Source organism: Pseudonaja textilis, chromosome 3, assembly GCF_049901715.1.
Source record: "Pseudonaja textilis isolate UNSWEBS1 chromosome 3, rPseTex1.2, whole genome shotgun sequence".
Classification (NCBI taxonomy): Eukaryota; Metazoa; Chordata; class Lepidosauria; order Squamata; family Elapidae; genus Pseudonaja; species Pseudonaja textilis.
The window spans coordinates 57,172,662-57,193,376 of NC_141992.1; the positions used below are offsets into that span (position 1 = coordinate 57,172,662).

General features: G+C 39.2%; 1 protein-coding gene across 1 annotated transcript in view; it reads right to left on the reverse strand.

Annotated features, from left to right (window-relative positions):
* Window positions 1–8,168: 8,168 nt before the first annotated feature.
* POMGNT1 (protein O-linked mannose N-acetylglucosaminyltransferase 1 (beta 1,2-)) overlaps window positions 8,169–20,715 on the reverse strand; it is a 28,834-nt gene continuing 16,287 nt past the window's right edge. The window contains exons 11-22 of the mRNA XM_026707030.2: window positions 20,303–20,378; window positions 18,636–18,719; window positions 18,237–18,278; window positions 17,699–17,757; window positions 17,076–17,148; window positions 16,814–16,942; window positions 14,422–14,547; window positions 12,957–13,021; window positions 11,784–11,828; window positions 11,304–11,439; window positions 9,737–9,846; window positions 8,169–8,474 (exon numbers count right to left, since the gene is read on the reverse strand). Coding sequence (XP_026562815.1) covers window positions 8,393–8,474; window positions 9,737–9,846; window positions 11,304–11,439; window positions 11,784–11,828; window positions 12,957–13,021; window positions 14,422–14,547; window positions 16,814–16,942; window positions 17,076–17,148; window positions 17,699–17,757; window positions 18,237–18,278; window positions 18,636–18,719; window positions 20,303–20,378 — 1,027 coding nt within the window. The 3' untranslated portion in view covers window positions 8,169–8,392. The remainder of the gene's footprint in view (window positions 8,475–9,736; window positions 9,847–11,303; window positions 11,440–11,783; window positions 11,829–12,956; window positions 13,022–14,421; window positions 14,548–16,813; window positions 16,943–17,075; window positions 17,149–17,698; window positions 17,758–18,236; window positions 18,279–18,635; window positions 18,720–20,302; window positions 20,379–20,715) is intronic.

The following is a 20,715-nucleotide window of genomic DNA, read 5'->3' on the forward strand; positions in this document are numbered from 1 at the left end:
ATGTGTGTACAAAACATAGTTACTTAACCGGTAGTAACACCGGTTGAATCCCACCCTTGCTCTGCAGGGTAACAAAAGAAGACCCAGCCGATCAGCTGGGACTCAGGAGGCAGCATATACAGGGGTGTGTGTGTATGTGTGTGTGGCAATCAGAGGTATTTACCAGCTCTCTGAACTATTCAAAATTTCCACTACCGGTTCTCCAGAACCTGTCAGGACTGCCTGAATACCACCTCTGATTAAAAGTACATTAAGAGTTACCAAAGGTAACATGTTTTAAACTTGAACTTTTAAACCAACTTTAACTTCTACGGTTTTTGATCTTTAGTCCCTTCAATAATATCCCATTATTACTAATCCTTTTATGATTTTTCTTTGTCCCTTCTCAAAAATTCTTCAAAGCCTTAACAAGTCTCTTTTGTAACATCCTTTTCTATATCCTGTCCGTAGCATCTTTTAAACACAGTCTGTCTATAGAAGCAAATATTGTTAAAATTAACTTCTGGGCCAATTGTTCAGAAATATCCTTCAATGTTAAAATATTTTGCTCCATTCTGTATTAGTAAGTCAATTTTAAGTATACTTCTCCTTTAATTGTAATCTTTAATTCCTTCTGGTTCCTTCTAACATCTAACCTTCAAAGTTTCATGCTCTCCTTTAAAAAAAAAGAAAATACAAAACAAAAGAATTTTCCCACAGGAAGATTATGATTAATTTCAAAATTTTTATTTCAAATCCATCTAGATCTTTAGTCCCTTTTTCACTTTTCAGTATCAAAGTTCTAATCACCCTTTTGCTGTTTATTCCAAAATTATTTTTTTAAATCCTTGAACTTATATTTAAAACTTCTTTAAGAATTGAAGTAAACTCACTTGGTGCTGTAAAACTTGTCGATCCAAAGATTCCTCATAACTAAAAAAACAGTTAACAAATATTTTCCCATGATTAGAATGGGAATTCTAATTCTAAAACTTTGTGAACCTAGTGTCTTTGGAAGGTGCCAACTGTGATTTGAGTAAAAAGATGTCTATTTGCTTGTCTTAAAGTGCTGAACATGCTGAAGATTGCTGTCTTGTAGCCTCCTTGTGAGAAGCAACTCTATGTATGGAGTACTTGTGAGTGATTTCTTGTCCTCTCCTTGTTGTAAAAAATTACAAAGAGCTGTTCTACTTGCCAGCTCTTTATTCCACCAGACATTAGCTTCATTTTGGCCAGTTTCCATTTCTTCCCTGGAAATAATTTCTGAACATTATTATGAGATTTAGCCAGATATTCTGCTTGTTTTTGTCTTGCCTTCTTCGATACTTCTAGTATAGTTCATTACTTTGTATTTCTGACTTTTGTGCTTAAGGAAACTCTGTATTTATGTTAACCCCAAATACAAACCATCTGAGTCATTTCCATCAAATATTCCAGGCAACTAATAACTAGATTACACTGCTGTGTTCCACAGAGAGAGAATTAAGGATTACGGAACACTCCTCATTCACTCTCTGCAAAAAAAAAACAAAATCCATACCAATTAACAAGAATTACAAGCATTATGTTTAATATTGTAACAGCCATCTTATCCAAACATCAATTGTACCCTTATCTGTTCTGTTCTGATGTCATTCATGTACAAGCTGTGTTATTCCTATTTATCTTTTTCACCTGCTAGCACTATTGATTTTTTATATCCATTTGCATAAGTTACAGTTTAACCTTACAGTGGTGGAAGTTAATATGCCATTGGAAAATATTAGTAAAAGGATATCCTTTTCTTACTGGTACTACCATACGAAACTGAAAGATGTAGAGTGAGTTGCCTAATATAAATTGTCTTAGATTAGGCAACTCATACACAAAATAAAACTTATTCAAAGCCAGTGAAACCAGAGTGAGAAAATAAGGACAGATCAAAGGAAGCACTTTTCCAGAAAAGAGTGTAAAACATATGCAAAATACGTTGTCATGGCTCTATAGATGGCCATCAATTTGAGGTTTCAAAGGTAAGTAAGAAATTCATGGAGGTTATGAGGCATGGACAATGGCTACATGGCATGATGATTTCATATTACCTCCCTTATTACACATAGCCTGCTTCTCTGACTCAGTTGCTTATGAACAAAAGTGGGAAGAATGCTTATGACCAATGAACTACATTTTAATATGAATAAATGCTTTCATTTTGTGCATTGGTTTCATTATGCAGTTCTATCACTCGTCAAGGATCATGGTTGCATTTGATCCAAAGAGGCTTACAACTGACCAAGAGTCAAAGGAACATTTAAATGTTTCTTTGAAAGGCACATAAAAGCACCTGAGTTTGCATCATTTCTTAACTATGATTGTTTTTCTGCCAGATCAGATAATCTGCTAGATTGTTGTGCCCTTTATGGTGGAAAAGTCCACAATATAGCTTCAGAAAAGACTGAAGTGTTATTTAAAATATTCAGAACACTATGAAGATCTAATCTTTATTCCCTTCATTTTAATACATTTTTTTAAATATTTTCTGCCATTGTTTTTATGTGGAAAGGAAGGCAGCTTTGGAACTGCACAAGGGAGTATGTATATTTTAATAGACATGAAATATCATAGGGTCAGTCAATGCTATAAGAAAGCATTCCACGTTGGCAAATATGCCAAATCAACCATGCACAAATGGACATATGCTGTTCATTACTTTAATATAGTAAAAATGTAATGCATTTTCTCTTCAGATTTTTGACTTTTCAACAACATGTGCATGCAAAGCTGCTAATGACATTTTTTGTTCCATGTTGCTGGCAATTCTGTTGCCAATTCAAACTAGACTTCTGTCTTTCAGATTTTAAGGGATATCTGTGCTTGAAACAGCACGTTTTAATGTACCTGATTGGGCAACAGGGTTTGAATGGAACAATATGCTTTTGCCAAGTTACTACAGTAGATGCATGTGTGGAGTTTAGCGGAATAAATTTATACAACACTGAAAGGAACACACCTTTTCAGTTATAAATGTTCATCACACCACTTTTTAGGGGCTGCCCTTCATCTGAACAGGCACATAGCATTATAATTTGTCTCTTACCTGGAGGAAGTGATAGCGAGATCATTCACCTTACAAGCCCACAGACTGATATTTTTTTGATTCAGCTCAGCTCATTTATATTTCCAAAAGGTATCAGTGCTTAAAAACACCTTGCCCCTTTGGAGCTTATGAAGAGCTGGGGACCTCTAGTGGTTCTACGTATTAGTTCTTTTATTTGGCACTACAGAGCAAAATGTCTGGTGGGGGGAAAAGATGAAAAAACAGAAACAAAATGGGTAGCCCCACCTTGAATAACATTATTGACGTTCAGTACCTGATTGGACTAAGTACAGGTAGTCCTTGACTTACGATATCAATTGAGCCCCAAATTTCTGTTTGTTAAGCGAGACAGGTAAGTGAATATGCCGCATTTTACAATCTTTCAGGCCACGGCTGTTAAATGAATCATTGCAGTTTTTAAGTTAGTAACACGGTTGTTAAGTGAGTCTAGCTTTCCCATTTGACTTTGCTTGCTGGAAGGTTGCAAAAGGTGACCCCTGAAACCAGGGGTGGGATTCTACCGGTTGTGTAGAACCGGTAGCTCTGAAGAGCAGCAGACATACAACCGGTTCTATGTCTGCTGCTGTTTTGGCCCACCTGGGCTCTTACCTGACCTTTATTTCCTGCTTTTTCAACCTCAGCTGCCATGAGAGGCATAGCTGCGGTTGAAAAAGCAGGAAAAAAAGTGCTTTTTCAAACGCTGCTTCCCTGCAAGCAGTGCTGCTCAGCTGCCCAGGCAGCAAGCTGATGAAGATTTACACACACACACGCAGTGTGCAGGGAAGCACTTCATAAATCACCGAACCGGTAGTTAACCCTGTCGTATCCCACCCCTGCCTGCAACCATCATAAATGTGACCCCTGCAACCATCATAAATGTGAGTCAGTTGCCAAGCATCTGATTGTTGATCACATGACAATGGGGATGCTGCAACGGTTGTTAAGTGTGAAAAACTATTTTAAAAAATAAGACATTTTTTCCCAGTGCAGTTGTAACTTTGAATTGTCACTAACTGCTGTAAGTTGAGGACTAACTGTAGTGTTTGCGGATGATCAATTTAGAAAACTTCTGTAAACCCCAGGACAGAATTTATTGTTTGTGCCTTTTGAAGACCCGAGAGGATAAGTGAGTGGAGAACACAACACTTTTGTCAAAGTTGCTCAGGATGAAATGACAATCTATGCCACGCCTACTAAAAAGGGACAGCCTTTATTTGCAGGAAGGGACATCACGATGCACAGAGATGTAAAAGACAGGAGATGCAACAATTCTGCCATCTTTATTTTTTGGAAAACACAGGCACATGAGATCCCCCAAAGCAGCCAGCTCAGTTTCACTCAACCTCTCTTCCCTCTCTGACTGCATGCAAGAAGAGATGCCTCCCCACAAACCAGGAGCATTCAGGCCACAAAGGTATACTTTGCTTAAGTTGAACAATAGAAAGGGGAAAATAAAGGAGAGAGGGAAAGAGAAATGGAAAGGGGAAGGGAGGGAGAGGGAGAGGGAGAGGGAGAGGGAGAGGGAGAGGGAGAGAGAGAGAGAGAGAGAGAGAGAGAGAGAGAGAGAGAGAGATCGACAATAGAAAAAAGGGCAGCAAGAGTAAGTCTACCCAAAATGGAATCTACTCAGAGGACCATAACACCAGTTTTGATGTTCCAAGTATGGAGCCAAGCATAATTGTATCGTGAATGGGGGGAGATTGGACCTGCATTCTGATAAGTAGTGTAGGCCACAAGATCTTATACAAAATGACCATCAATCCAGCAATATCTGAATATATCCTAATGTTTTAGGCATGCCGGAAAACTGCTAGGTGTTTTGCCACAGTTCAAATTTAAACAAAATCTCAAAAAGGGCAATCAATTGCTTATTTCACTCTACACACACACACCCCAATTGTTTTAAGGAGCTAAATAATCAGTGCTCATAAAACTGATTTCACCTAGTAGCCTGTCTTCAAGAGTGGCTAACCAGAATGAGTGTATAAGCACAAGGAACTAGCTGGAGAGAACTTCAACCTGCCATTTTCTGTAAAGAATGTCACTGGACATATCAGATCCCCTAGATTTATTTGTTGTTTGATGAGGACCAAAAAAATCTCATTTTAATCCAGATGATGAATACTGCTCTTTTTTCTCCAAACCGTACATTGATATAACAGAAGCATCAGGTGTAAACATTTTCAGGGAATTTTACAAAGATGCATTTTTGGTAAGAAAAAGAACAATTCTGAGATTTTTTTAAAAAAAACAATTAGATGAAAGGAAAATAAAATTGGCATAAACATATTCTTGCCATTTTCTTCCCCTGCTGTCAATTGTTCCTTCTTGGCTACACAGGCTTAGCAGGGGCAAATAATTTTCTTTAATACACTCCAACTGCCTTTTGATGAATGAAGAGCTAGGCATTTATGGATCTCTAGACTTTTGCCTTTACCTTCAAGGCTGAATTGGCCTTGATGAGAAGTTCTGTATTAACAAAGTAACCTTGCATCACTGTACAGAAAATGCAGTTCTGAAAGGGACGGACCTTGTAAGCGTAAGGGCCTCCACCACTTTAACTGAAGTATTATATGAAGTGAGCAGGGCTTCTAGGTTTGCAAGAATGGCCTTTCTACTATGAAACTGCAACAGAGGGAAGTGGCATGTGCTCTTCCCTACCAAGGATTTAAGGGACAATGGACATCAGAGCTGTGAAGGAAGGGACAACGCAACACATTAATGATTAGCACTGGCCAGAAGTCTGTTCCTGAATTCCCTCCCCTGCACCAAATGTAGCCTACTCCATCTTTCAAAATCAAGGATTTTGAACACCCTAATATTAAATCTGAATTTACACCTTCAAATAGAAGGGGGCCGTGCATTAATCGATATTCACTTGGTAGCAAATCTATTAAATCTCTTCCTGCTCCTCCTGCCCGCCCCTCCCCGAAAATAGCCTTTAGGATCGTCTCTCTATCACCAGTATTAAGGGTTGAATATAGATCAGGGAACTGGATTGTTTTCATCAATCCCAGGGGCTAAATAAACAAGGGGAAAAACACAACAGGCTTCTAAAAAGTGTAAGTTCAAGTTGTTGACTTCTCAGCCCCGAATTTAGAAGTTACTCCCCATTAACAGAACCAGCTACTTAATATTCTCCGCTTTGGGAGACTACATGAGTCCAAAAAGGAAGTTCTATGCCAAGTTCCACAAAACGGCCAAAGTGCAACTGGCTTCAGAATGAGAGCTATTTCATAAACCTGCATTTGCACAGAACATTTTTTTTTCTTATGCACATTTGCATACTTAAAACACATATAACGACATCCCTTTCAGGAATCCTAGTAAGTTATGTCTCTTCTATGTTTCTTTCTTCATATAACAGGGCAGGAAATGAAGTCAAGGCAGAGCAAAAACAGCACTGTTGTACTCCCACATTGGAGTTCGCAATTTATCCTGCAAATGGAAGACCACCATCTTTACACAAGACTGATAGTGCCAAGAGGACCACAATTTTTGTTGGTGGAAATCTTCGCATGAACTATTCTCTACTTTGCCAATGAAAACCTTAGTGATACAGCAGACCGGTGACCTCAGCAAATATAGGATTTAGGAAAGTGTTAGGTCATATGTTCTACTTGAAGCCTCATTCAAGCACAGAAACCCTTGAGCTCTCAAATAAGCAGGAGCCTGGGTTTCAAGGAGAAATTTGCATTAGCTAACTAATCAAAACAAGATACTTCAAGAAGTTTTCAAGCTGCCTTATGGGCAGAAAAAGATATTTGCTCTATAACTCATACTGGTATCGGACAAGTTTGGAGGACAGTGAGGAAAAAGAGGAAAACACAAAGAGGTAACTCAACAAACGAAGGAAAGGTGGTCTCAAAAGTAGAATCTAGCTGTTCCCTTGAGGGGAAATGCTCCTTTCCTTTCCCCTTAATCTATTCATGGTGTGAACATATTGAGAGTCATATTTGAGACCTAAACCTCCCCTCTTCCCCATAAGGCACAGGATATCCAAGAGGAAATCATGATTTCCTCTTTATCCCTGAATTGCTGCTTCCTCTCTCTCCCCACACCCTTTCACCTCTGATTATCTATCTAGTAGAGCCCCGAGTTGCCCTTTGTTAGGACTTAGTATCAAAACTTTCCCCAGTGCATACAAGTCCCTTTGGATTTTCCTTTGGGGGCAAAATCCTTTAGTACCTGCACCTCACATTTAACAGGAGAGGAGTCAGTTTATATCACAGGAGAGAGAGCACATGGAGTCATAATTAGTGGTAGAAAGACCCCATGATGGCTGGCTACTTCTGAGTTCAATTTTCAGAAACCTACAGACCAGCCTCACTCCCAAGTAAGATTTAATCTGATTCATTTACTACTTCTGCACCCTGATACACTTCCCAGGCCAGCACATGCTTGCTCAAGGCACTTTTCTTCTTTACTCTGCTTAGCTCTTCCTGCAGGCATTTTATGGAAATGACCAAACCATATAGCCTATATCTTTTCAGGTATTTCAGCCAAGACCAACTGCCTTAGCTGAATCCAGGCAGATCCACTGGGAACCTAGAATCCATAACTTTGAAAGGGATCACCTTTCATTGCCATCTCTGCCCAATGGGAGGAGAGGATGAGAGAGGAAAAAAGGGAATTCTGAGACCAAGTGATCAGGACATTCAATACACAGTAAATACATGCAGTTCTTTTGCAGCTTGCATCCTTTGATCACGAAGCCAAGGTCACAAAACTCTTCTTTGTGTGCATGTGAATCACTGGTCATAAAGTCACTAGCCAGGCGGTGGTATGTGGGTTTAAGGTACAGCCCCATATGCTTTCCAGAGACATTTCCCATCATTGTGACTCACCTCAAAAACCAGCAGAAATATAAAGCAAGAAAACAGCCTTTAGAAGGTGGCTGACCACTGCAGCAAACTAATAAATTAATATATATGTGTACATATGTGTACATATACACATACATATATATATATATATATATATATAACAATGTGGAGAGAGCTTCCAAAGGGACTCAATCCCTTTCAATCAGCTCCCTTAGGCCCAACCCCAATTTGGGGAAATAGTGGCCCACAATTAGTAAAGCATCAATATTAAAAATGAGACAACTGCATTGTTTCAGTGGCTTAGAAAAATATTAAAGACGCCTGTTCTTCCAAGGCAATTTATCCTCTCTCAGTAGCAGCCTGAGGATGGGGGCTGGGGAGAGCTCCCTTTGGCTTGTCCTACTTCTCAAGACTTCCAGAGAAAAGCCAGTCCCAGAGAGTTCTAAGTGTTCCTCTGCCCTCCTATCCTGAAGGCTATGAAGGCAATATGGTCAACGCTCCATGCTTTGCTTCATGTTTGCTCTGCTCCTGCTGCCTCATCCTTGGCTGGGGGTTCCATGTAGATTGGGGTCACCGAAGGAGGTTTTTTGAATCTAGGGAAAAAGGAAATTGGTCTGGAATTACCAGTACAGAAAGGGAGGTGGAAAGTTTACATTCAACAGGATGAGTAACACAATATATAATACTGTCTCAAGGGGCTAAGTATTACAGAGTTTTCTCATCCACTGTTTTCTAGAAGCACCAAGTCTCAACTTTAGAATTCTAAGATATCAGTCAATGACTGAGGTTAGGGGAAATGCAAGTTGGATAAAGTGGATTGCAATACATCCATCTAATCTAGTGCTGTCTGATTTGTACCAGTCTTCCATAATATCCAACTAATAAAGTATCCAGTGCTTTTACATGGGGACTGAGTTTGGAATATTTTGTATGTCCAAAATGCAGGGCATCTTTTAGCATTTGCCCCTTCCTGCTTATCTTTTCATAGTTGTTCTATTCTGAAGATACACAATAGAACTTTTCATCCATCCACTACCAAATAAGCTATATCCAGTAGAGGCCTTCCTTTTCCTCCTGAGCTTTTATTAGGCTCTGCTATTCCCATCTAAGTGACTCTTCTAATCTGTTGTCCCCATGACTCTCTCATCCTCAGTTTAAATGTCTTCATATCTCTAGATCTTCTGAACAATCATTACGATTCACAGAATTGCAAGAGTGCAAAATTTATGCTGGCCCAAGGTTCACATCAGGCTTTTAAGCAATATAGCACTTAGACTTATGTACCATTTCATAGTGCTTTACAGCCCTCTCTAAGCGGCTTACAGAGTCACCATATTGTCCCCAACATTCTGGGACCTCATTTTACTGACCTCAGAAGGATGGAAGGCTGAGTCAACCTTGAGCCATTGAAGACTGGGCACTGCTTTCCAAAAAGTAAAGGGTGAAACTGCAGGGCCAGCCGGCGCCTCGCACACCTTCCTGCTGCCTCTTAGTGCCCCTCTGCCAGCCTCCTTGGGGATGATAAGAGGTGGCAGGGGAGCGGTGGTGTTGAATGTGGCGGCATATAACGTGCCACTGCTTCCGCATTGGAGGCGCCAGCTCCAGGGCGGTTAAATATGGTTAAGTCCATTAAATATCCAAGTAATGGGCAGAGGCTAATTACTCATAACAGGAGATATCTCCATTATTCCCTTTGGGGGAAAAATCATTTGATCTGATATTTTATTTAAGAACAACATGTGTAACATCAAAAGAGAAGGTGGCTAGCCAAATAATCTCCCCCTAAGAGTCTGACGGGAAAAAGAAAAGTTTTATACAACCATAAAGTCTAATGTGACACACAAAGATGACTTACGAATATGGAGAGGCAGGGACTCCTACAACCAAGAAATGATTCTTTTTCCGAAAGAGCCGCCATAGTCCTTTATGATTCCCCCGGACATCCAGATCCCAAATGTGGAGGCACTAAAAAAAAAACAAATTATAAGTGTCTGACAGCAAGACTGAATGAAATATAGGACTAAAGATTCAAAATCTAAACCAGTTGAGTGTTTCTAAGCAGCTTTCATGGCCTGCTTGCAATATGGTACAGCCTAAATATGAACAGGAATGCCTTTGCAACCTTATCACAGGTATGGCAAGAAGTAAAGGGGGAAAATAAACAGGCTTTAATGGTGGGTGTTTTTTTTAATCTTTTAATCCTGTTATCTTTTTACCAATTATTAAACCAAATATTCCTACAAAATGAATTAGATTTGTGCATGGCAACAGTTACTAGAATATTCCATACTTTTTTTATGGAAAGTACACATAATTCCTTCTCTGATTCTCATAGTCTTATTAATTTATAATCTGACATGCAAAAAGAATACAAAAGCAAATATTAGGTAAATTAGGAAAGGAAAGAATTCCTTCTGTAACAGAATGGTAAATAACTCTATGGGTGTATGAATCAATGTTAAAACCAAGTTTCTTTTAAAAAAATAAATCTGATAGAAAATATAACTGAATGTGGGAGCTATTGTTGGATTAAAATTTTGTACACAGATTTGTATTACACCTCAAGTTCATTTTCTCCTAAGATAAACTTTTAACATTTAGCTTTTTCTCCTTTTGATGGTCTGCTAAAATCATTAAGATTTCCAAGTCAGACAGAAGTTACTGCTTTTTAATTAGCTTATTATATATATGTTAAATCAGGGGTCGCCAACCTTTTGGACCTCAGGGACCACCAAACTCATAATTTTAAATCCCACGGACCACTAATATGAATTTTGACTGACGGTGGCTTGCTGACATTGGTGGGAAAGTCAGTGCCATATTCCAGAGCTGCAGTAGTCACAGGACTGGCCCTTTGGTCATCCCGGAGCAGCTGCTCCTCCACCCGGGTGCACCGGCCTGCCATGGACTGGAGGAGCTGCTCTGGGATGACTAAAGGGCCAGTCTTGTGACTACTGCAGCTCTGGAATATGGGATCGACTTTTCACCAATGTCAGCAAGCCGGGACGGATTTCCCTCCCATGCTGTTGGTCTTATCTTCCAGTTCTAGCTCGTGTGTCTCTACTCAAGGTAAGGTTTGCACTCGGCCGAAGGATGGGGGCCAGCGGGTGCGTGGGCCATGTGGGTGGCACAGCCTTGTGTTCCTGTGCAGCCTGGATTAGTTGCTTTGGGGGGAGTGCTTTGGGAGGGAAATTTCTTTGGGGACCACCAACATTTTCTCGCGGACCACCAGTGGTCCCCAGCCCACTGTTTGGTGACCACTGTGTTAAACCATGCTGTCTAAAGCAGTTAATAATGACTATATAACAATATGACACTTATACTGATTTATTTTAACACTTTTTTCAACTTTCATATCGATATAAGATATTTTACTAAGTAGGTTGTCTGTCTGTCTGTCTGTCCACGTGTCTGAAAAATACCTTGGCAAGTTGAGTCCAAGTAGTGAAATCTGCCTCCTGCTCCATCTTTATGTACATCACGTAGGTTTTTCCTTCAGTGTCTGGGACAAAAGAATCCTCACAAGGATTTTTGCTATGATCTAGGACTTCGGCCTCGCTGAAGAAGTGGGAGAAAATAAGGCAAGATCAGAGAGGGCAAGCAGACAGAAAAGTCCACAATATGAAGCAAGTGCCACATTAAAGATACAAAACAGGAACATGCAACCCAAAAAATATTAACTGGCTTGGAGAGATAATAAAATTCCTTTCTTATTTCAAAATCATTTTTTTAAAAAAATATGCTAGTTGCCAAATTGGCCACAATGCACTTCTGAATCACCTTTCAGGCATTTGCTAGCATTTCATAATTCCAGTCCCAACATTTTGCACATTAGATCAGGCCATATAAGACATCCACCTCTCTATCAGTTTTAGTGATCTGTTGTTTAACACATAAGGTACCTGAGCAGACGATGAAGTTCAATTTCATATGCATCTTTCTTTAAACTGTACAGTAGAAAGAGAAATAAAAAATCAGAACCAAAACTGAATTGCTTTATACTCTATAGGCGGATGGAATATTTTGCATACTCTTAAAACTGTGTCACAAAAAGAGGGCGTCAAAATGGCTGATTTGTGTCTTCTCCTATCTCCACATCCTTTCCTCTCAAAATAAACAGTGAAGTGGCAAGTGGGGCGATGCGCAGGAAGACTCCTCTTATTTCCATCCTTAACTTCCGGCCGATCTCCGAAACATCGCCTAAAATAGGCTGCTAAACTTCAGCCATTTTGCTGCTGAAGTTCTACTGAATTGTTGCCCAGAGGCCTCAGCGTTTGCTCCCACTTTCCAAAAATTCCTTAGCAATAGAGAAAAGTCAGAATCTACAGACATTGATATGTCTATGTGTATGGGTGTGTGTGTTGATATAGGGCTCAAATAATAATCCAGGGAATGGCAGATAATGCCTGCAGAGATATACAAGCCCAGTAAATGCCGCAGTTACTAAGGCAGGTATGGTTAGTCCCAAATCTTCCACTCCATTCTTTTCTGTAAAGGCATTTTATAGTCAGCAGGCTGTTGCTCAAATGTGATATACAATTTGAAGTGTTATGTATGTATGTATGTATGTATGTATGTACTCCGTTTTCCATGACAAAATGTTTTCCCCCTGCACATGGAAGCCCCTATTAAACCATTAACCAGCTGCACCAAACTAGTTGCACTTACATGTCTGCCCTTCTATTTTTATTCCAATGTCTCTTGTTCTTTGTGCTCATGAACTGATATGGAATATTTATAAGTGCATATTTTTTGAACCAAACCAGAAGCTGCCAAGAGTCAACCACTGAATTATAATTTACAAGTCTACCTTGGTTGGGCATTAGTAAATAGTCCCTCCATTAATCCAAATCCTTGCTGTCTGAAAATAGTAGTAAGGGAATCTAATTTCCATCCTGAATAGGGTTTCCTGTCAAGAGTATTATGTTAGGTTGATCTTGATTTGCTCATGTTCCTAAAGTACTCTGAAATGGTGACATTCATATTAGTGAGTTGCCTACACAAGAAAGCTTATGCTCAGATCAGAAGGCATCCATGTTATATGCTTGTTCATATTCTCTATGTACTGAACTTACCTCTCCACATTCTTAAGCTGTACATTGGGGACCGTGTTGAACTTGTGCTTTTTGAAATAGGCTTCCTAGAAAAATATGAATGGGGGAAAATAAAGGTGGTTTCGAGTATCATTTACCCTAGCCTTCCACTTTTTCTTCTGAAGTACAGCAGGGAGAGTGCCATGGATACTGCTGTTGCATTCAACAATTTGCAAAGAAAATATTTTCCATCATTGTCTAAGAAAAACAACTACAGCTGAACCATCTCATTTGTTTAATAGATAATGCTAAAAGCAAGCATTGGGGAGAGCTGTACTTAGTGAACAAATAGCTGAGTTTTGCTTATCAATGTCTGACTAAAAGGACAAATTGCAAACATTGGGATTAAGAAATAAATCAACCGAAGACGTTATTGATTGCTTTCCTGGGTCAATTCATAGTTAGTCCAGCCCTCTATTCTATTACCTAAAACAGTTACTCAATTCTCTTTTGAGTGCTCACAAGCAGGAGGGTGTCTTCTGCTTCAGTCCCAGAGGATGAAGCTTTAAAATGTACTTTGCCCATCCAGAGAAGTTGCATTCACTTATAATGGTCTTTGAATACTAATATGGGAGATTAGCATAGACTATTAAAATATCAGCTTCTCCTCCTTCCAAAATTAGGCTGTCATCGGTAGACATTGTCTCAAAGGCAAAGAAGCACGTGACACTGAACAAGCTCACTGTGCTTCTTCTCCAACTGAAACCTCTTGTCACGCCTCTGTTGGAATCTGATTTAGAGGGAGAGGTGGAACAGCTGACAGGGAGCGGGAGTGTGGCTCCGGTGGCTGTGGAGGAAACTGGAGAAGAAGACCTGGGTCTTCCTTCAGAGGAAGACCCAGACCCACCCCCTCTTCATCTTAGGGCACACAGGGAAGAACAGAAAAGGGAGCAACATGGGTGACGGGGGAGAAAAAGGCCCTGATTCCCTTCATTAGCTGCAGCTGGGAAAACAGGATAAAGAGGTTGTTTGCGCACAGCTCCTTGATGGAAGCAAAGCGTGAATTATTTTGGTTTGTCAAGTCTTATCCGAGTTCTGGCATCCTCCCAACTGTGTGTGTTTCATTATCTTTTGAAGTCTTCAATTCTTTATCCTGCCCAGTCTCATTAATTGCTGCAGCGTGGTTTGTGTTGGTTTTTATTTATAATTTATATGTAATGATACTTGATTTTAAAAAAATAATCTGGAAATTAGGTTCGGATGGAATTTCTTCTCTTTAAAAACTGTTCTTGGGAGAGTTTTTTTCTCCAGCCAATGATAACTGGACATTGGGGGCCAAGTTGGAGGTATTAAAGGGACTTTACCTATTTTTGCGACTTTGTTGCTTTTGTGCCATGCCCCAGGTCATCACACCTCTCAATACCTACACAGGCTATTTTGTGAATAAATAAGGATAACGAACAGGAGCTACTATTTCTGCATTTGAGTTTATAGCAGGGTGACTCACGTGGAAATAGCCATTCATGTTGAGGCCAACAATGCCAAAGTGATATGAACGGGACACGTCTGGGATGAGGCATTCACGGCCTTTCCGCTGTTCCGGCATGCGCATCCACATGTCCCAGTCCCAAAGCTGAGAGAACAAAACAAGCAAAATACAACACAGAGAAGAGCAACTTATTTTACTGCAGCCAGCATAAGTATTTGTAATGCTTAACTGAAGCTCTGAAACGAAAGATAACTCAGCCCAAGTTTCAGATGTGGCTCTTATTATTACTCAGTTTTTAAAATGGAATGTATCCTGGCACTAGTGCTCAAGAGATTTCTGTTCCAACATATACTTTATACATAAGCATAAAATCTGGACAAAATGGGAATATGTTTTGTTGTGGTCGATTTCAGTTACTTTTTTTGGCATTAGAAGTCAGGCTTTTTTAGAATCCCTGACTAACGCAATTATATAGCATTAGTTTAGGCATTTGCTAGTCACATGATACTTGATTTAAAAAAAATAATCTGGAAATTATAGAGCAGGGGTGTTAAGCTCGATTTCATTGAGGGCCACATAAAGGTTGTGTTTGACCTTGGGAGGGCAGGGGGCGGGATGGATGTGGCCAGTTCAAAGTCACTCATGTTGGGGGCACCTGTGGTGGCAAAGTGCTAAGGCAGGACTTCCCTCAGATCCTCCCTCACAATCTCCTTCCTTCCTTCCTCCCTCCCTCCCCACCCCTCCCTTCCCCTCCCCTTCCTTTTCTTCTTTTTCCTTCCCTCTTCATTCTTTCTTCTTCCCTCCCCTCTTTCCTTCTTTTTCTTTGTCTTTCTTCTTTCCCTTTCTCTTTTCCTGTCCCTTCTTGCATGCTTCTCCTTTCATTTGTTTTGCTAGCCCTCTGCCAGTGCATCGTTGTCATCTCCCCCCTCCCCAAGCTCCATTTTGGCTAGCAGAGGTGGTCCATTTTCACTGGCAGAGGCACCATGGGCCAGTCCTTTGCTGTTTCCAAGGCAGCCCTGCCGGCCAGATCTAAGCACCTCATAGGCTGGATGCGGCCTACAGGCCTTGAGTTTGTTACAGTTAGAAAATGGCAAGTCAATGCCTTTTCTTTCTTTTTCCCCTTTTCTTTCCCTTTTCCTATTCTTTACTTTTGTATTTTCTTTGTATGCTACATTATAAACTAATAAAAAACTGATAAATGGGAGAAAATGGCAAGTCGGTGAGCTTATTACTTGAGTAAAACCTGAATGCTTCAAAAATGCATTTCCTCTCTCTTGTAATGCTTTTGTTGTTCTTGTATATCCCACATTTTTAAAAAACACTTGCATGTTCTCACTGTGATATTTAGATTGCAAGAACAGTTGGGAATGATGTGAAGTTGATAGAAAATACACAAGCATGCATGACCAAGTGTTATTTAAGTACGTTAATTGTTAGATCTGTATTGAGCATTCCCAATTGCTTTTCCAAGTCCAATCAGTAAAAAGATTTCTAAGCAGATGGTAGATAGAGGCACAGCAACAGCTTGCCAATGCTTGCCTTTATGAAGTGTTTCTTTAGAAGAAGAAACTAAATCTGCCTTTCTCAGCCTAGGTCCTCCAAATCTGTTCCCTTTTGAGCATAGTGCTTAGAAATGATTAGAAATGGAATTCAATGTATTTGGAAGACTTCAGATTAGAAGAGGCCGATACATTAGCTTACTATTATTATTAAAGCAGCAGGTTTTTTAAATAACTATCATGAAGCCAGTTATTTTAATAGCAATAGCAATTGTACTTAGACTTATATACTGCTTCCCAGTGCTTTATAGCTCTCCCTAAGTGGTTTACAGAGTCAGCATATTGCCCCCAACAATCTGGGTCCTCATTTTAGTGACCTCAGAAGGATGGAAGGCTTCCTTTTATTCTGTTCTACTGAAACCTTGATGTACTAACTTCTGAAATTTTTCTTCCTGACTCTTTTTGTACAACTCTAGATGATTTGAGGGACAATTCACGACTGCTTAAATCTTAAAGCAGCATTTATGTATACAAGCATAAAATAATAATAATGAAACCTTTCCAATGGTTCTAACTTTTCCCAATTAAGGAAGCTTTTTGAATGAAGTGTTGGAGCAGGTTTCCTGAACCTGGGTTGCACTTTAGATACAGCATATGGATTTCATCTTGTAGAATTGCTTAGCCTTAGCCAACAGGGTTGTTAGTAAGAATGCCGCGTTTACTTATTTGGAAATTGTAAAGTTAGAAAGAATATGCTAGAAGAGTATCGCATAATCCCAATGATACAATCATTAACTCATTTTGAATACCAGATGGTAGTAATTCAAAACTGGCCATCAACCTAACACACACACACAGACACACACACACTCAATCCAGTAAGGAAAAACTACCTGTGAAAACAGACTGACCTTCTCTGGTGTTGGCCACTTGGGTTCCAATTCATCCTTATACAGAGTCTTTCTTAGCACCCAGCCCAGGCCTGGCATGGTCTCTACACGATACAGAAGTGAAGGGTCCTCAGCGGTATGTTCATATCCCTAATTAACAAAAGAGAAAGATTGAAGAAATCTTCCCAAGCAGGTAATTCGTTATACAAAGTCCTTCATGCAAGTTTGGGGGAATGAGGTGAAATGTGATTAAGAGGGAGGATCAGGGTAACAAATGACTAACCTGGTCATTCCAAGCAGAGATGCAATACAAGCTGTCATCTTCTTCCAGCAAATAGATAGACTGGCTTAGAAAGCTAAGAAAATGGAGAAAAATTTCAAAGAACAAGCTGACACTGATTTGATTTATGAAAGGGATGCTGTGAATTGCTTAAGATTCTTTTAAAAAGGAGATTGCTTGGAACAAAGTCAATGAAGCACTAGAAAAACTAAGGACAGGGATGAGTTACCTGAGCTAAATATGTTCTCATTTTGGGTATAAGGATTGGAAAATGGGATACTGAACAAGCTTCAAACATAGGCAGACATTTTGTCTAAGATCTAAAGACTCATTCTGTGTTAAAATGCTAATGCATACTTCTCAGTGAAATGACTTTTTCTGAATCAGCTTGCCTACTGTGATCTAAGTTATCTTTCCTGACCATCAGAATTTCTTCTGCTGGGCTTGATGGAGAACCTCTCATCCTACAGTATTTCCCTTGCAATGGAATTATACTTCCATTGTCGACGAATACAATCATCTAAAACTGGTCAGCCACACTGGCAGAAAAGGTATCAAGACCTAGCTGCAAATCTTTGCTGTCAAAACAAAATAGGAGCAAGGTAGAAAATGAATTCAATTAATACCTGAAGAAATCGATGGAAATGTCCAAGTCTTCTTCCAATACCACAGCAAACTTTGCATCCTACAAAATAATCAGGATAGAAGGGAACCCATAGTGCTTCAAACCTATATACATATTCTCACTCAGAATAAGAATTTTTGGAAAGCTGACAATCCAGCAATGTATTACCTTCACCAAAACATAAGAACATTCCATTTTCAGTGCCACCTAAATCAGGGGTCCCCAAACTTAGCAACTTTAAGACTTGTGGACTTAAAGTTGAAGTCCACAAGTCTTAAAGTTGACAAGTTTGGAGACCTCTGACCAAAATCATCAAAACCCATATTTCTAAAAAGCATGGCATTACGAATATTTGCCATCATGTTATGTTTAAGTAAAACAGCTTCTGCAACTTCCAGGTTTGCATTAGATGCTTAATACTATAATTCCTTTAATTAATTAAAACTCTCAGTAGTTACATAGAAGAGCATATTCCAAAGCAGAATTTTCCTAAATGAATAATCCTCTCTAGGCTGGCAAAAATAGAAGAGCTGACATACCGGATGCAAGTTGAATGTTGCGGTCAAACTGGCCTTGTAATGCTATTTGGGGACAAAAGAAGCAGTAAGAATGGGGCCTTTCTCGAAATCTGTGTATTCTTATAAATATGGTGATACTAATAGAGAATCATTACTGAAAAGCTACTTTTTAGAACATCCGGACCACCCATCTTTCTCTCTAGGCTTCATTTGTGCCTCAAAGAATTATACATACCCTGCATTTCTAATAGCACACAAAGCTGCATATTCAAGTTCAAAGTGCCAATGGAGAGCCAAGGCTCGTGCTTGAGCTCATCCACCACAAATTAGTCTGGAGGATAACAAGTACAGAATAGGATTTCTAATGGAGTTCATGGTTTAATGGAAGCAGCACCCAAGGCAACGAAATGAGCCACGCACCTGAGAGACTCTTGCATTTTTAATGCTGATGGGTGTGTGCTGGATTCCCTTCAGGCCAAATAATTCAACTACATCCATTGGCTCCTGGAAAAGAAGGAAATGTGTGTGGTAAAGATGATTTTCTGAACTGTGCACATTCGTTTGCATCTTCCAGGTTTATACTTACCTTCTATTTTAGAGGTTTCCGAGACTGAACAGGATTTTTTTTTAGAATAGGGGTAAACAACCTATGGCCTCGTACAGCAACCTATAGCTTTTTCATTTTAGTCCTCAGTGCATTTTGAAACTATTAATGCTTAATAATCATAATTTATCACTGTTTTGAGGCAGGAGATACATGAAGTGAAAGCTGTGCACAATTCTTACTTTTGCATTAGTGTTCTGCCCACTCTGATCCCCAGGTTTTCAAAATGTGTTCCTGACCTACATATTTTAGAACTTCAAATCCTCAACCCAAGATGCATACCTTCACGTACCTAATGAACAATTATTGTCTGCTTCTAAAAAATCATCCAAATTTCTGTACATAAAGTTTCTTATCTTTTTAAAATGGCACATTGGCATATATTATTATAGTCATAATATGTTTTTATGATATGCTTCTTCAGTGCCAAATACCGAAGGCTCTTCATTTGCACACGGAATACAAGTTGTTCATTTTGTTCAGAGAAAAACAAAAGCAGATCAGAATATATATTACATTTGCATTTTATTAAGTAGTTATATCACAGTTTCAAAGAGAGTAGACTGTGTTATATGGATAGCCAATGGCAGATATTGGGCTGAACAAAGCACCTGAAATAGTCTTTGAAAAAGGGGTATGACTCATAGTTTTGTTTCACCATAAATACAATTTACAATTAAATATCTCAGTAGTTAAGTGGTGTCAATCTTATTATAGATCTGGTCAATTGCTGAGGGATCTAGTTAAGATTGATTTCTAAAATCAACAAGGATCCCAAGGCTTTGTATCTAGAAGTTTCTCATCTATAAAAAAAACCAATCCATTTATTTTCTCATAAGCATAAAACTGAATCATTATATCTCTTAAAGGCTTGCTTTCATGCTGTCCTTCTATAGCTGAGTGACACAGTTGCTATGGCAACAAAACAACTCTGCAAAGGAATATCTACCATGTGAATAGAGGTATTCCTTTTCAGGAAGAAAAACAGCTCTGCTCTATAGACCAACAAACCTAAGTATGAGTTGAAGCATACCAGTTAGTAAATACTACTACTACCTCCAGAAGAAATTTCATGACAAAACACAAAGGAAAGTAGTAGTGCACAGATCAAACAAAATCTCCTCAGTGTTTTTAGGCAAAATATATTTGCAATGCTCAGATAACGATGGGTCTCCTAAAGTTCCTATCTCGCACAGTAACAATATGAAAAGTGATTAGTGAAGGAAGGCTGAATGTATATCCTAGTCACTTACAGGCACTGCATTTATCTTGAGAGCCTTTTTAAAAGTTCTCAGTGAAGTGAATTCTTTCATAAAGAGAATATAGTACGGGAGCAATTTAAATTTACATTTAAATTTAAGAATTTTTCCTGGCCTCACAAACTCTTTGGTGTAAAGAATCTCACCCAAAGGCCACCCAAAGTTCTGTAACTGGACCCCCCAAAGTTACACACCTCCAAAGTAGAAGTACATCTACGACTTACCTCATAATATCCATCAATAAAAACTGTTATCATCTGAGGATTGACCCCTTGTGCTGACAGAAGAGACCGCAGCATCCTAAAGAGAGAAGGGTTAACATATTTGCTGTGATACCCAAAAAGCTTTTTAATGTATTCACAGAATATATATCTAATATTAGATTAATACTTCAGCATTACTGATATAAACTTGACTAACTTTTGTTCATGTTAATCTCAAATTAAGTATTGTATGCCACTCAGAGTTGACTGTTTAGAATATAAATTGTTTACAAATAAAGGATAAGATTTACCGGATCTCACATTTACACTTTTGTTCTATTATAGGTGAAATCTTCCAGCTGACTCTGGATGTGTCAACTATGTGCTTTCCTTCTCCCTTCCTTTTGGGATAGAAGACTTTGTTTGTTTAGAGC